The sequence below is a fragment of the Leptosomus discolor genome, chromosome 6 (assembly GCF_034619465.1).
Source record: "Leptosomus discolor isolate bLepDis1 chromosome 6, bLepDis1.hap2, whole genome shotgun sequence".
Classification (NCBI taxonomy): domain Eukaryota; kingdom Metazoa; phylum Chordata; class Aves; order Leptosomiformes; family Leptosomidae; genus Leptosomus; species Leptosomus discolor.
In genome coordinates this window covers 45792505-45809648 of record NC_141396.1, presented here as the reverse complement: position 1 = coordinate 45809648, position 17144 = coordinate 45792505, and the positions used below count along the sequence as shown (strand labels likewise).

The 17144-nt window shown below is 39.1% G+C and overlaps 1 protein-coding gene across 1 annotated transcript; it reads right to left on the bottom strand.

The window, feature by feature from the left end:
• Positions 1-222: 222 nt before the first annotated feature.
• On the bottom strand, positions 223-16841 carry ARL5B (ARF like GTPase 5B). Its single transcript, XM_086466649.1, has 6 exons — positions 16796-16841; positions 8877-8937; positions 7501-7648; positions 4418-4501; positions 1142-1293; positions 223-271 (listed from the first exon to the last, which is right to left on the bottom strand). The coding sequence occupies exons 1-6, from the start codon at positions 16839-16841 to the stop codon at positions 223-225; spliced, it is 540 nt and encodes a 179-aa protein (XP_086322775.1).
• Positions 16842-17144: the final 303 nt, after the last annotated feature.

Below are 17144 nucleotides of genomic sequence, written 5' to 3'. Positions count from 1 at the left end.
CATGTACGTTCGTCCAGTTAAAAGATTAGTGTATTAAAAAAAGTTAAGAAAATACTTTGTGTTTCAGTTCAACTGCACTTGATTCAAGTACAGCTTGCGGGTTGGTTGATATAATTTAAACATGGTCACTGCATCAGCAGCCAGAAGTACAGAAAAATGTACATGTTCACAGGGTAAATAGAAGTCTCTTCTTTTGGGGGAAACAAAACAAAAAAAAAGCAGCTATCTCACTCCAATACGTGAGGTCATCCACTCCAAGCCTTGGCATAATCTGGAAGATAAGAGATGTTATATTGGTACTAGTTCTATTCCAACATCTTTACAGTATTTTCTACTCGTTTTTATGTTTTAAAAAATCTATTTAAAATAAATAAAATCAGTTGGAATTGGGATTAAAGCTTGAAGAGAGGAAACAGCATTTTAAACTAAGTCTGCTTAGGCTTTAACCACAAGATGATTAAGCATGTTATTTTATTGAAACTTGGCACTCCAATTTTTTTTTTTTCCCTGTAAATCGAAAAGACACTATTCTTAACTTGCTTACTTATAAGTACTTAGAACCACATAAGTTTAATATTGGTAACAAATTTGTTTTATGCCAATCTCTGTACCTTTTCATCAAAACTATGTTTGAATCTTTACCAAAAAACGCAACCAATCAAGAAAAAAACCACAAACCACCCCAACCTCACCCCACCTTAAAAGCTTACAGCTGATCAGAATGTAAAGGAAGACAACAGTAGCTTATTTCTTTAACTACACAAAGACACACGTAATGAGAAGATAGCACACAAAGGGTAAACAATTATGCCAACAGCTAAATATTTGAATGGGGGGCTGTTGATTGTTTGGGGGTTTTTTTGTGTTGTGGTGGTATTTTGTTTTGTTTGGGTTTTTTGTGTGTGGGTTTGCTGGGTTTTTTTTTTAAACAATAAGCTGAAAGACTTACATATGAATTTGGAGTTTGAGCTATGAAAAAAATCCACAAGATTCAATAAAGAAAAGAAAAAATTCAGAATGTCCCTCTGACTGCAAAGATCAGAAAACAGATTCTTTCAGGAAATCCACATTGGTGTCAATGGCCTTCTAAATCAGTATTCTCATTCATCATATATTACTATAATAAGCAGTAAGCATTTACCCTTCTCCAGTCAAAGCACAACATGACTGAATGTGCCATGGGTGATCCTTTATGGAGCTAAGAGTGAGGTATGCAGAGATCTCAGCAGCTGTCATGCAACCTTTCATGTCTTGCTTATTTGCAAAGATGAGAACTGCAGCCTTCCGTAAATCCTAGAAGTAATTTAGAGTATTCATAATAGTTATTATAAAGAACTAAAAGGCTATTGCACTAACTGCAGTTCTTAAGAGAACTGTGTTCAAGCTAATCTACAATTACACAGCAGCATGGAGTTTTAACAGACAGCATTAAAAATTAATTACATTAAGACTGAAGAAACCAATTCATTCAAAGTGTTCTCCAACGCAGAGAATCAAATTATAATGTATTATATGACTATCCTTTTGGTGTTGACCACATGTTCATCTGTTAACTAATGAAATTCTTGTTAAATTATGTTTCATAAAGTTCCAAACCATCCAGCCAGCACAATTATTACTGGATAAACATTCAAAAATCTACAGTAGGTACCATTCAAATGGAAAAGCCCGCTAGATATCATTCCCTTGAAATTACTTTCCAGTTCATTAAACAAGTTCTGTAGTGATTAAAGCAGCAACAATTCAAGAAAACTATCTAAATTCTTGTACATTTTATCTTATTGTTCCAAAAAGGGAGCTCTGATAATGCTACAGCAGCCTTAGTAGAAACAGAAACAAATAAAAAGTTGTTTTGTTTCTGTATGGAAACTAGGATTCCACACAACAATGAGACAAGAACTGGGATGTATGTTTTTAGGAGTGTAGAAGGGTGAACAAAGGCAATACTCAGGAAACTGACAGTTGTAATTAAAATTGTTCAACATATTTAAATGTATATTAAATTTTGTGACTATTTCTCCATCAGGAGAAAAAAAACCACATCTTTATGGTCTAAAGTTGAAAATTCACTCCTACAAGTAGTCCAGTCTAGGCCTACCAACTGTTTTCAAGAGATTGTGGATCACAATCTCATAACAGTTTATGGAAACTAATAAATTACATGGGAAAACTTCACCAAAAAAAGTAATCTCTCCATCTTTATTTGGTGGTGTATTTGCTCCTTACTGCCAGATGCAAACTACACTAATATTAACTATGAAGTAAAAACCTCACTCTTTTGAAACCATGCAAATCTCTCACAGAAATTAACTCCACAGAACTACTTGCATCATACTAAATCCTTTTCCATCAAAAAATGAAGGGAGATGTTTAGATTTAAAACAACCCTTATTTATCTTGACAGCGATCACAGAAGGTTTTAATGTACTTTAGCTAATCCAATACAGATGTTAATTCAGGATGTTTGAAGGAGTTGACCCAATGTTGAACAGTCCTTAATACAACATAAGATAATAAAACTACAAACAAAATAATTCAGAAGGAAACTGAACTGAAACTAATTTATCCATAGTATTAAGGGGTAACATAGTATAAGGGGAAACATAACCCCCATTTTTAAAATGGATAAAAAAGGAACACCCAGGGAACTACAGACCAGTCAGTCTCACTTCTGTGCCTGGCAAGATCATGGAGCTGATTCTCCTGGAAAATATGTGAGGGCGCAGGTAAAATAAGGCCAACATGGTTTCACTAAAGGCAAATCATTCCTGACAAATTTGGTGGCCTTCTACAATGGGGTTACAGCATTGGTGGATAAGGGAAGAGCAACTGATGTCATCTACCTGGACTTGTGCAAAGCATTTGACACCATCCCACATAAAATCCTTGTCTCTAAATTGGAAAGACATGGATTTGACAGATGGACCGCTCGGTGGATAAGGACTTGGCTGGATGGTCACACTCAGAGTCATGGTCAATGGCTCCATGTCCAAGTGGAGACCAGCAACAAGTGGCATTCCTCAAGGGTCAGTATTGGATCTGGTGCTGTTTAACATCTTTGTCGGCGACATGGACAGCAGAATTGAGTGCACCCTCAGCAAGTTTAAAGGTGACACCAAGCTGTGTGGTGCATCTGACACGCTGGAGGGAAGGGAGACCATCCAGAGGGACCTTGACAGGCTGGAGAGGTGGGTCTGTGCAAACCTCATGAAGTTCAACAAGGACAAGTGCAAGGTCCTGCACCTGGGTCGGGCCAATCCCAAGCACAGATACAGGCTGGGAGTGGGGAATGAGTGGATTGAGAGCAGCCCTGAGGAGGACTTGGGGGTGCTGGTGAATGAAAAACTGAACATGAGCCAGCAATGTGTGCTTGTAGCCCAGAAAGCCAATGGCATCCTGAGCTGCATCACAGGCAGTGTGGCCAGCAGGTCGAGGGAGGGGATTCTGCCCCTCTGCTCTGCTCTGGTGACATCCCACCTGGAGTACTGCGTCCAGCTCTAGAGTCCTCAGCACAAGACAGACATGGACCTGCTCGAGTGGGTCCAGAGGAGGGCCTGAAGATGAGTTGGGGCTGGAGCACCTCCCCTGTGAGGACAGGCTGAGAGAGTCGGGGTTGTTCAGCCTGGAGAAGAGAAGGCTCCAGGAAGACCTTATAGTACTTACAAGGGGCCTACAGGAAAGGTGAGGAGGGACTCTTGCTCAGGGAGTGTAGTGATAGGACGAGGGGTAACAGTTTCAAACTGAAAGAGGAGAGATTTAGATGAGATATTAGGAAGAAATGCTTCTCTGTGAGGGTGGCGAGACACTGGCACAGGTTGCCCAGAGAAGCTGTGGCTGCCCCCTTCCCTGGCAGTGTTCAAGGCCAGGCTGGATGAGGCTGGAAGCAACCTGGTCTAGTGGGAGGTGTCCCTGCCCATGGCAGGAGGTTGGAACTGGGTGATCTTTAAGGTCCCTTCCAACCCAAACCATTCTGTGATTAGATATGCTCCTTCATTTTAAGGAACAAGATTAAAACAAACAAGAAAGAGAAATGGAATTGCCTACTTTCTAAAAAAAATAAAATAAAATAAAAAGTTTCTTGACATTTTAACCATTTAACTGAAAGAAGCGAGATAGTGGTAGAGAACAGCAATACTCACTTACATTAAGATGAAGTTTAAGATATTTTACAAGTTCAACATTTGCAAAGTAGAGTGTGACTTGATTACAATGAAGCAAGCCGTACTAGAAGAGTGCTTCATACTAATTTGCCTGTTTGTTTATAATTTACATGGTTTTAAAATGTGACCAACATGCATGCAGATTTAGGCTCAGAAATTTTTTTGTGACAGTATAATTTTTGCCAACATAGGAAGCATGTAATGTTATTTGACTGTTCATAACAAAAGAAAACTATTATCCCAACTCCCCACCATACCTCATGAGCCAGCATTCTATAAAGTTCTTCTTTTGTAATAGAAAGTCGCTCTCTGTCAATGCTGTCAACAACAAGAATGATGAACTAGGGGAAAGAACAATAGTACGGTATGTAAGTACAAAGTATAAAATACAGAAAGCATGTTTTCAAGAGGCCACTACCACAAGTTTTCCTATACAAAAAGAGACATAGACTTTCAGAGCACACTAGAAAATAGAACAAGAGGTTTATTGTTACAGTCTTCTGCTCTTTTGCTACAGCCCTGGGAATCATACATGAAGATTGTTATTAAAAATAAAGTGATTGTGCTTGTGTAGTTCAGCAGTACTATTAAGATCTACTTTCACATACTACACTTAAAGCTCCTTGGGATTTTCAGGTCCTACTTCATAAGCAAAACAGTGATGTAGGTGCCAAAAGCACCTACAGATAGTGGATTAGATTTAAAGTGTGGATGGCAAGCTTGTTACACAGTTATCAATAAAACAGCTATTACTGTCCACTACCACTTGCATATTCATGAAACTATAAAACTGAAAGTGAAATTCCCTATTTTGAAAGAAGCATTTTCAGCAATTCAGCATCATCTTACTCACAAGGCTTAAGAAATGTTATTTCAAAGTAGTACATCAGACCTCAGAAAGCTATGTACCTGTAGGGCTTAGCATCACGTTATTGCACAACACCCTGACCTCTGTAATGCAAAGGGCCTGTGCAGTTGGCTTCTCACTTACAACTTTGCACCCTTCCACATAGGCACTTGGAGACAGCTATAGCAGGGATTTTAGCCTTCCTGTTCCTGCCAGGCTCATTATTCTTATGGCTGTGCACTTCTGAATCCTGAGACACTGCTAGGTCTGGTACATCAAGTCTCCCATGGGAAGCAATCATCGATATGAAAATTACTCTTTTACCCCACTCTTTCTGCCGCTTGTTTTGTACCTTCTATTTTATAGCTTTACACTAGAGAGGAAAAAGACATGGTGTTACATAGTAGGTAATACTCAAGCAAATGCCTGTAAGCATTACATAAAAGTATGTGTAACAAATTATAACACAACTGAGCAGCGTTCAACACTTGTCCTACTCAGAGCGTGCTCCAAGCAGTGCTAATAGCATCATAGGTGGGAACAATGAGTAGAAAGATGAAACATATTCTGATGAAAATTATACAGACACTATTAAAAAGAAGAAAAAAAAAAAAAAAAAAGAGTAACAGGGAACACATGCTGCACTGGGGAGGAAACCAAGGAGATTACATTCATCTGAGACTTCATCACTTATCTTCCCAGATAGCAATACTTTTCCACCCCTTTTTTACCATAGCGCTCTTTGTTTGCCCCCATACCCAATAATGTAACCATGAGAGCTCCCTCTCCACCTAAATCTTGTGTCTGTAAGCCTATCTCAACATCTTTTTTGTGGAAATACTATCTGACTCTTAAAACAGAATTGCAGAATTAGCCATGTCAAGTTGAAACAAACTGGGACAGGTATGCACGGAAAAGCTTATTTGTGGGATTTTTACATTACTTCAATGATTTTGTTTAGACTGCTTCAGTTTACAGATAAGGAAAGAGGGAAGAGAGACAGTAACAAAAAAGTAGGATTAGAAATCACTGCTATAACTCTCCAACGTATGTTCCAAATCACTTCGCCTTATAAAATTAAGGAGATTCACTACCCATTGAAAATGACCACAAAGTATGAAAAACTACGACAATTTAATGCTGCTGTGACTTTGAGACATCTAGCAGATGAGGAGGAACAGTAAAGGAATTATTCATATCAGGGAGGCTAGGATTAGCATACTAAACAGACCCCTTTTCTTCCTCAACTCTTTCCAGCACACAAAGCTTCTGAGTAAAGGTAAAGTTCTTCTTTTCAAGTGCTAGAAAGCACTGGATTTCAAACACTTACTAGACAGAATATGATGAATATCCCAAAAGGACCAAAAAAAGAACTAATACATGCATCTCCCCAAATTCCAAGATCAAAGATTCTCAATAGACAAACGTCAGGAACTTATTGTTATTGTACCAGATAATGCTGGCAGAAATTCTTCACCCTCATGTGTATGTGTCTTAGATGCAGCCATACTTTTCTAGATAAAATTAAAAATAAGTTTAAAATACTAGAGATGAAGATTGAGATGTCTTCACCAGGCTTTCAGTAGATAGAAAGTTTCTGAACATCTAGGGTGTATCACACTAACCTCCCCTCTCTCAAAGCGGGGCACAGGACAGAAAACCTCCTTTTACAGACGGGTGGAATGCTTACATAGTGAGGAATATCTAGAAGAGAGTTCAGCTTCTAGTAGAAACAGTAAGAAATGAAGTCAAAAGTCTTTTATATTAATGTAGAAGTCTCAAAGTAAGGCTACAGAGATTCTACATGCATGTTGTGTTGACAACCTTTTGGCATCAAAAAGACTGGCATAAAAAACAAACCCCCAAGAGACAACTGTTGCAGAGTTCTACTCCAACCTTTCCAGCAGTGGCAGCTTTACCATTACCTCATGAGTACTGCACAGCCAGACTTTCCTTTATCCTTTGGATAAAAGTCACAAGCTGATGAGCTTTTTAAAAACTACTGCCTAGAGAAAGTTTCAATCTTCATCCTTAATTATCATTACTGCAAAACCATTTCAGACTAGATGTAGAGAAGTTAGGTTAACCAGTGCAAATCCACACTGAATTTGCAAAGTACACCGCAAAATTTTACTTTTAACCTACTTGACAAAACACGCAAAACCACCCATTTGATCTGAAAGGTATTTTGATTTCATTTGATTGTCTAGGAAAAAGTCTAACTTCACAGTTGATACCACAGATCGAATGTAGTATAAACACATTTTTATATAACAACATTACTTCAAAGTATACAAGAAAAATACTTCAAATATTACCAGGAAATTTGCTGCATGCCAGCAGCAAATGCTTACACTTTTTGTGCTTGTTCTTCCTTAAAAAGATTTAAAAACATTATAGCTGAAATCTTTATAAAAGTCTACCAATATTCCTAATAAATAACTATAATTTCAAACTTATTTAATTTGCAGACTTCAAAGCAGCTTCCCATACCTCTGTGTTGGAATAATAGGTATTCCACGATGACCGTAAAGATTCTTGTCCTCCAATATCCCACATTAAGAAATGAGTGTTTTTCACCACTATTTCTTCTACATTGCTTCCTATGGTTGGAGAAGTATGAACCACTTCATTCATTAAGCTAAAGGAAACAATATCACACCATAAAGAACAGCCAGGAAAATCCACAAGGCTTGCCACAGCTCAATTACAACAAATTTGTTGTAAAAAAAGTAAATATGTGTAACTTTAATTAAAAAAAAAAAAATAAAAAACTAGGCATATTTCAGAAAGCTATACATTCAAATTTTTATAGAAATAAAGCAAATATTTAAGAGCAGTTCTTCAGTAAAAAGACTAGTTCAATCTGAATTTGCACTAAAAACAGTGGTTGATGAAGTTCTAGTGTGCTTTTGTAGAGACTGTAGACATGCTTACAGACATTGGTAACGAAAAATAAGCACATAAAAGGCTTATAACAAATGGATAAGCACCTGTGTTTTAAAAGGCTTCTCTTTTTAAAGGACATTCTTCAACAGATACTTAAAATGCACTTCTTTCAAAGTAGAAGCTGCTATTCTAAAAATCCCAAATAAAGGGAACACTAAACTGTGGAAAATAGAATGTAATTTTATCAAAGCACTCAACTTACTAATTCAATATTAAAAGAAATTCCAAAGGACTGTTTCTTTACACTGAAAATTTCTCCGTTCTACCTTTAAGCTTTGTCAAAAGTGCTTAGGAAAAAGGTTTTGTTTAAAACACCCTCTGCTGCCTTCGTATCCAAATATATGCATAGCAATTTGGCTACACCCTCCTCTTTTTCACAATTACAATTGTAATTATGTTCCTGACAATATTCTTGAACTTATCATAGACATTATTGTAATGCTGGCAAGATCTGGGTGCAATGATGCTATTGAAAATGCTTAAGGTAGGACCCAGGCAAGACTGAGGATTTGAGGAATCCTCCATCATAAATTTTAGACACTGGAATCAGGAAATATTTATGGATTTTTGCAGAATGGTTAGAATCTCCATTAATTTAAAAATCACTTCTCTGCAGTTCTTGGCAACAGGATTATTTCTATGCTTAGAAATAAAGATAGGCTTTGAAAGCAAAAGAATTTGCAGTTCACTTTGTGCTTGTATGCACAATTCTGTTATTCAATTTACAGTTCAGTTTTAAAACACTGTAGTTCCTTCACTTATTTAAGTACTTACTCCATTCAGAATAACTAATACCATTAACACACAAACAGTGATTTAGAACCCTAGAGATTCCACCAGTTTGCAAAACTGAATTTTCAATGATTAAACAGCAACAAATACTAAGATGTAAATGGAAACCAAACAGTTCATATACTTACAATTGGTAAAGAATAGTAGTCTTTCCGGCATTATCAAGTCCCACTATGATTACTTTGTGCTCTGCATATACACACACAAAAAAAAAAAGACAATAACAAATTAGGGGAAAGAGCAATAATTACAGTTCTGGTTAGTCACATTTCCTTACTGAAGACAGCAACTGCTTGTTTGTCTTATTTCAACAGCTTATACAGAACACTGGTGACTTTAGGAGAGGAAGAAAAAAGAAATCCACAAAGCCTCATCTTCTCTTGAGACTAGAGTTTTAGGAAAAGTCAGTATTGGAAGTCTTCATAAAGGAACAGTTACTACTATGATTACTTCATTAAAAATATCTAGTTTTCGAAAGAAAAGTAGAATGAAAAAATATAACTCATAGCAGTATATAATGTTAAGAACATCACCAAACAGCCAAAGACTGCACAAAATACTAGTCTAACATTCAAGGCTCAGTAACAACCACTTGCTAAGGGACCACCACCATTTGCACAGTAAAAACTAAGAGGAAGCTGTATTTTCAATGTATCACAAATTCCAACATTGCAATTCCTGAACTGAAAAGTCATAGAATGACAGAATGGGCGAGGTTGGAAGACTCTTTTGGAGGTCATCTGGTTCAACCCCTCCTGCTCAACCAGGATCACCTACAGCCAGTGGTCCAGGACCATGCCCAGATGGCTTTTGAGTATCTCCAAGGATGGGCATCCCACAACCTCCCTGGACAACCTGTGCCGGTGCTCAGTCACCCTCAGAGTGAAAAAGTTTCCTGATGCTCAGAGGGAACCACTTGTGTTTCAGTTTATGCCCATTCCCTCTGGCCCTGTCACTGGGCACCTCTGAGAAGAGCCTGGCTCTGTCCTCTTTGCACCCTCCTTTCAGGTATTTATACGCGTTAACAGGATCCCCTCTGAGCCTTCTCCAGGCTGAACAGTCCCAGCTCTCTCAGCCTTTCCTCATACGGGAGATGCTCCAGTGCCTTCATCATCCTCGTGGCCCATCACTCCAGTATGTCCATGTCTGTTTCTTGTACTGAGGAGCCCAGAACAGGACACACTGCTCCAGGTAAGGCCTCATCAGTGCTGATTAGAAGGGAAAGTCCAGCTGGAAAGTCCAGCTTATAGAACAGTGATCTTCCAAATGCTGCAACATTATTTTTACAGGCACAGGGGAAACCAAACCAAACCAACAACAACCAAAAAAACCCAACTAACAAAACCCCCAAAACTTCTATGTTTCTCTGTAGTTAACCCTCCTTAGAATTTCAAATACAGCAGCACAGCCAATCAGAATGGTAGTTCTATTAAAGTTAGAAGATACTGGTCCTCTTACTGGCAAAAAAGCAAATTATTTGAGAGCAGAGAATTGATAAATGCATACTAGAAGTAAAACTTGCGTAAAAAGTCTGAATAGACTCACTTTTGAAAGGGTAATATTTAAAATTCTAGGGCATTTATTCCAAAGCAAAACATGGTTCACAGCTCAAAGATTTCCTCTAAAGTACCACATTAGATCTACAAGACTTATAGCAGATTACTAAAAGGTCATCAGATCTATCATAAATATCAAGTTGGTGGGTTTTTTACCTGCAAGTGGGTGGTCTAAGGAAGAATTAAAGCGTTTGCCCTTTTTTTTTTTTTTTGATCTATTTATACATAACAACATAGGTCTTTTCATATTAAAAGTGATTTTAATAAAACAATCTCTTGCTTGGAACTTTTAGAAGTTTTACTATGCAATACTGCCTTAACTAATGTTGAAAGATGTTTCTTTGTATCAGTTCCCCTACTACTGACTCCCGCCACATTGTGTTCTAAGGAAAGAACTTTTCCTGGCCTGAAATCCAGTAATACTTTTAGCCCCATAAGAAGGAGCACCAGTAACTAATAACCTTTCCCATTACGTAAATGGTACGGAATCCTCTCTGCTTTCAACTCTAATAAATCATGCCACATAGCTAGACTCCATCTCTTCTTCAAATTCAGTTAAGTTTAAAGGGCTTTCAAAGCTCAAACACAGAAATATCCTTCTGGTGTTTTAAAAACAGCCATGTTGTCCACTGTTGCCTGGAAGAAGATGATTCTACTTCTCAGTTGTTTTCAAGGAGGAAAAGAACAGGAATTCCAGTCAGGCATTATGTTGCTCTCCCACCTTCATATTAGAATACAGTGTCTTACTTTGAAATGCATGAGAAAAGCGTTGGATGAAACAATATCATGTTACTTAATGAAAAAAAAATCTCCATTGAGATGACTGTTTTTGAAAGCCCTGAAGCGTGAATGGTTCAACATCATTGGGGAAAAAAAAAAAAAAAGGCACAGCTTATCTGCACTACTCCATAGTCAAATGGCACTTTATACAGCAACTGGACAAGCACAAACAAGAAACAATCACAAGTGTTAATCAATGTTGATCTGGGGATGCAAATAATACGATGAAAGCATCAGTATCTCATACAAATAGCAGTTTCCACCTTTTATTAATGGCAATTGCTTCTAGAACCGTCATCTATGGCAACAGAAAACATGTCACTTCAATATGTTTGTAAGAGCTGAATTTCTGCCTAGTTTGGCTAGATTACAAATTTTTACTTGTGTTAGAGGAAAAACATGTGAATTTAAAAATGGCTAAACTAAGACAAAACAAAATTCTATCAAGACAAGTACTTGTTTACAAGAGCAACTACTAGAAGATATATGCTACATTTAGAAGAAAGGACAATTATGGAGTAAATCACAGGCAGCAATTTATGCTCGTATTTGTGTTCTGTACTTACAGACTAACACAAGTTTCTCCCTTTCACTGGCTGGTATTCAAACTCAGTTTGGGTTGTATTCATGAATATCTTCCCAGTCCACCATATTCTTGGCAAAGGAAGAAGAAAATCCATAACAGAGTTGTCAGAACAGAAGAGCAGAGTCTTTACAAATCAGGTAGAAAGAGGGGAAAAAAAAAAATAAGTAGAAAAAGTAGGCATACGCAGGGGAAAAAAAAGACAGACAGTATTAAACAACTGTTTAAAAGAATCTGAAGAATTCTGTTATATGAACCATTCCTGGCAGACTGTTAAAAAAAAAAAATATATATATATATAGTATTGTTAAAGAAATCTCTGGTAGTCTCATATTACAAAATTATAGGACAATGAAGATGATAATCTTGTAGATGTTAGAAGGAAGACATAATATGCTTTTTTCTTCACTTACTCTTCTATATTCCTCTGAGGTAAAACAACATAAAACTAAAGATTCAATTCTCTCAATTTTGCCATTTCTTCTTCTTAATTTGCAAAAATTAAAAGTAAAATAATTCTGAATACTTTGAAGATGAGCAAGGCTCATTTCCAACATATTTGCAAAAATAAATTAATATTGAAAAGGGTACCTACAGTTTTCAGGCTGTGAAACACAACCCCCATATCTAGTTCCAAAGAACAACAATCTTGGAGGCTTCAAGGCTGAAGGCAGAATGCAGACAGAAGTTTGCTGAAGACGAGGCAGGAGGAATAGCATTTTACTAAAGTTCAAAGAAATCTCAATACAAGGATTCATTCTGCACACTAAAAGCTGCCTTAGAGTCTTCTTCTAGCATAAAAGAATTGCTTAAATGCATGTTCTATTTCCAGACTTGATTACAAGAAAGCAGCCTTTAGTAGCCAGTGGCATCAAAATCCATTTGGTTTTGCAGACAATGTTGTCTGCTAACCTGACTGTCAAGTCTGGGAACTGTCAGTGAGCCTAAGTGAAGTAAACTGTGGAGTTGCAGAAGTTTAACCACCTCAACTTAGAGCTTACCATTTTTTTCTCTTATGGCAGTTTTTTAACACTCATTCAATCAGAGCAACCTGGAAGACTTTGAACAACTATCATTCAAAAAAAAACCACAACAGATTTGTGTACTTAAAGAATTCTATGAGCCACACACACAAAGGTACAATTGTCAGAGTTGCCTTTATCAGGGTTGCTGACATTCACTTTTGTTTCTTCCTTATAGATTCATTAAGAGCAATCTTAGTAGTATTGATGGAATGATAAGTCAAGCAAGTTTTATTGCCATTTGAGTAGTGAATGGTAGCTCAAGCAGGTCATTTTTAAAGCCTGATATTTTTAACATACTTTATTTTCAAAATAAGTGTAAGTAAGTTCACACTTTATAACTAAACTTTAAATGGCTGCAGGGCATAATATTTTAAATGAAAACAATACCAGTGAAATTTTTTTTTTGTCGATTTCAAAACTAAGGAAAAAGAATCAGGAAGCCATCAGTAAGCGACTTAGGAAAAAAAGACAAAAGTCTGTTTTTAAGCCAATCGTTTCTCTTACAAGTAAAGTATCTCTATTTCAGTTCACATCATTCAATTACTATTCAATTTAGAGACAACATCTATCAAGAGCTGAAAGGCACAGAAATTATATTGTCCTCCTTCAGGCTTTAACCTCTGCACTGAAAAGGCACAGAGACCAGAAAACAAGATTAAATAAGGCCCTGGAACGGTTTTGACCACTACCACCACACACACACAACCAGGTACAGCCACTGTTCAAAGACTACTGCCGAAATCCAACTGGAAATGAACCCTTCCAAACATATCCACAGACCTAAACAGACATTCCCTGATGGACTGTGCTCAGGGCAGAGACCATTAATCTTCCTCTCTTTTGTTAGTCAGTGACTCAGAGACCAGCACATGTATCACCCAGTTCCCTTAAACTGCTCTGCACTGTAGCTTTTCTCATTCCGTAATCCCACATACCAGATTTGGAGACTAGATGGTGCCCCGCAATGGGAAAGCAAGTGCATTCTGCCAGGGGAGCATGAATCAGAGCTAAAGGCTTTCCCCTTCTAAAAGTTCCCATCACAGGTCAAAGCCACACAATGCTATTTTAACTGTTACATTTTCTACCATGAGCTAGTCTGGGTTTGCCAAAATGGGCTAACTGTAACCAGAATGGGCTGAACCAACTGGAACAGTTTCTGCTGCAAGTACAGTGAGTTGAAACAGAACAACAGACAGATGCAGCTGCCCTGTAGGAATACACAGGTGCTACCCAAGTCATAGGGCTAAAACAGTTGAATACAAATAGTGAGAAATGCTGCTGGAAGAGGTCACAGATAATATCACTGTATGTCTTTAGAAACAGATCAGGTCAAGTCTCTTTGCCTTCCATCCACTACCTCATCCTTACCATTGGAAAGGATGGTAAGAGAATCAAATTGCAAAAGTAGTAAAGGAGACATGTAAATTAATAAAATAACATTCAGTGATTTAGTAGGATCTACAGTATCTTCATTACAAGGCTTTCCTGCCAGGCAGAAGTCACTCTGAATGAACACAGGTTTCTGTACATCCCGCATTTACTCTAACTGCGCTGAACCTGAGGCAGAAAGACGTGCGAGTTTTCTTAAATGTGCATTTTTCAGAAAGCTAGCAACGTATCTTCTTCCTGTGAGTCACCAGTATTAGCTCACCAGCAGATATTTCTTCAATGTTGTCCAGACATTATTGATTGAATACCTTTCAGATCTGGCATTTTCAGCTCAGCTATTATTCACATCTATGTAAAGCAAAACTGCAGTGCATCATTACTACTCAAGTGAAATGCCAATGATTTCCTGCTCTCTATCTTCTAGCACTTAGGCACACCTCCTCCCCCATGCTCTACTTGATGGAGGACAGATGGCACTTTCTAAATCTTTGCTTTGCTTAACCTTTCGTTTTGCCAGTATCAAGCACTTCAGACTACCAGCACAACCCACACTAGCTATGATGAACTGATGATATGCTACACACACATTGGGGTCTATTTGAATCCTTGGAATATCCCTTCTAGGTAGCAAAAATCATTGTGAAAGCTACTGTGCTAGTCTGCTCAACAAAAATTGTCTAGATATGATGTAACTAGAAGATGAACCAAAACCAACTCAATAATTATTATCCTTTATTTTTATTACCATCATCTAGAGGAGAATAGTCATCCAATTAGAGATGGGTCAAAAATTTATGTTTAAAGAGAATTTTCTAGGGTGGAGTTTCAATAAAAAGAAAAAAAGAAACTGACTTACTTTTCTATGGTCACTACAAGAAGGGAAGGCAAAAAAACTGGAAGAAAACAAACCATAGGGAACCACAGCAACAAAACAAAATCAGAACACATCCCAGAAGCCTCTTATTGGGACAAAAACTAAACAATAACTATTTCGTGGTGGTGCTTGATCTATCTTAACTGTGATACTAATTTTCATTAACATTTTAAATGGATGAAGAATGACTTTCCTTTCAGGATATACAGTAACAAAGACAATGTGTGTTCCACTAATGAAATGGAATCAACGTAATCTAATGTTCTCATGTACTAACAAAAAACCCCACCAAAACCCAAAAAACCAAAAACCCAAAAAAAAACACAAAAAAACACCAAAACAATGAACCTGCACCTCTTCCTTCCTTCCTGGAATCAAGTATTAACATTTTAAGGTACTATATAGATCAACATCAAAGGCCACCAAAAGTGGTCTCCTAATCAGTTCTGTGCTTATAGATGTCTCTTTGTAGTCTTTCACAGAAGGAAAGTATTGCAGTATTTGACGAAAACCAAGATAGTTTTCTGGAGAATAGGGGGAACCTTGAATCTTACCAAATGGATTTTCCAGTTTGGAAAAATAAGAATCTTCAAATCAACAAGAACAAATTCAGAAGACCCTGTTAGAAGACTTCATGAATGATGTGGTGAGATACTGTATGTGGGGTAAAGATAGATCTCCTTCCCACTCCCACCCCATTAAAAAGCCAGTTTGATACATAGATGTTAATATGTAAACACACGGAGACTTTGTCCTGGTATTTACAGAATTAGAATGGGTTACATGCACTGAGCAACAAGGCTATTGAAGGGACACCAGATGTACCCGCCTCCCAAAACCTGCAAAATTGTTTTGGCAACAGTGTTGCACAAAAAAGCTTAACTACATTTTTAGTAACTGTAAAGCGGGAATGAAGCTGTATTTGGAAACCTGGTGGGAGAAAAGTAATGTTAACGCCAGTTTGCCTGCCCCAAACTCAGGACCTTAAGGAAACACAATACAAACAATAATTCCTTGACTATTTTATTTTCTAACCAAAGAAGGCTAGGTAAGCAAGATTCATTAAAATATATTAATAGACAAAACATATTTCTCCATTTATATGATAACTGTCTGAGCTAAAGGTGGTGGCAGCCACAAGTTTTGAACTCTGGATTAGAGGATGAGCCATTATTGTGGGGGTGGGCAGGCTAGGTAGGAGAGAATGGAAAGCTATCCCCTTACAACCTTTTAATTCTTGACTTCAGAAGTGAATTTCTTGGCTCACTAACCGTATTTAACTGGCATCTTTGCGAAAACACAAACAGATCTTTAACTCAAAGGTCCCAACACAAGTTTGGCGGGTTTTTTTCCTTGATACTAAAGATAACAATAGCATTATTTTAATAGCAGACTCCGACTCAAAAGCAGAGAGCCGGCAAAGACAAACAAGACCTCCATCGCCTGTCAGAGCTTCAGCCGCCACAAGGGCGAGAAAACACGTCTGAAGGGCAGCACCGCGCGGACCCGGGAGCGCCCGGCTGGAAGGGCTGCCCGGGACCAACGAGGGGTCTAGGGCAGCCAGTGCGGGAGGGGGAGAGGGGGAAGCAAACCGCGGGGAAACAAAGCGGCTCCAAGCGTGAGGCGCCGCGGAACCAGCGCTCAAGGCGCCGCACAAAAAAAAGCCCAACTTTTGCCCTGGCGCGCTCTCGGGGGACGCCCGGCGACCAGAGGGGGTCCCCAGCCCCCGACGGCTGCCCATGGCCCCCTCACCCCGCGGCTCCGCTCGCCACCCCCCACCCTCGCCACCGGCGCGCCGCCCGCCCCACCTCCCGCAGATAGCTCGGGCCCCCGCGCCCACCTTGGCTACCGAAGAGACTCCACAGCTTGGCGAAGATCAGGCCCATGCCTGGCTTCGGCTTCCCGCCGGGCGCCCGGGGCTCAGCCAGGCGGCAGCAGCTCCCGCGGCTCCCTTCGGCCGGCGCAACCCGCAGCGGCCCCGAGGCGGCGGGTTAGATGGCACCGCCCCGCCAGCGGCTGTAGGCGTCAGGGTCCGCCCCGACGGCTCTCTCGCCGCGTCACTCCGCGCGTCATCACGTACGCTCACAGCGGGGGCCCTCAGCGGGACTGCGCCTCTCCGGGACGAGCTGCGAGAAGAGGCCGGGCTTTTCCCAAGGGCTGCGGGGGCGCCGAGGGCCTAGGGGCTGGCA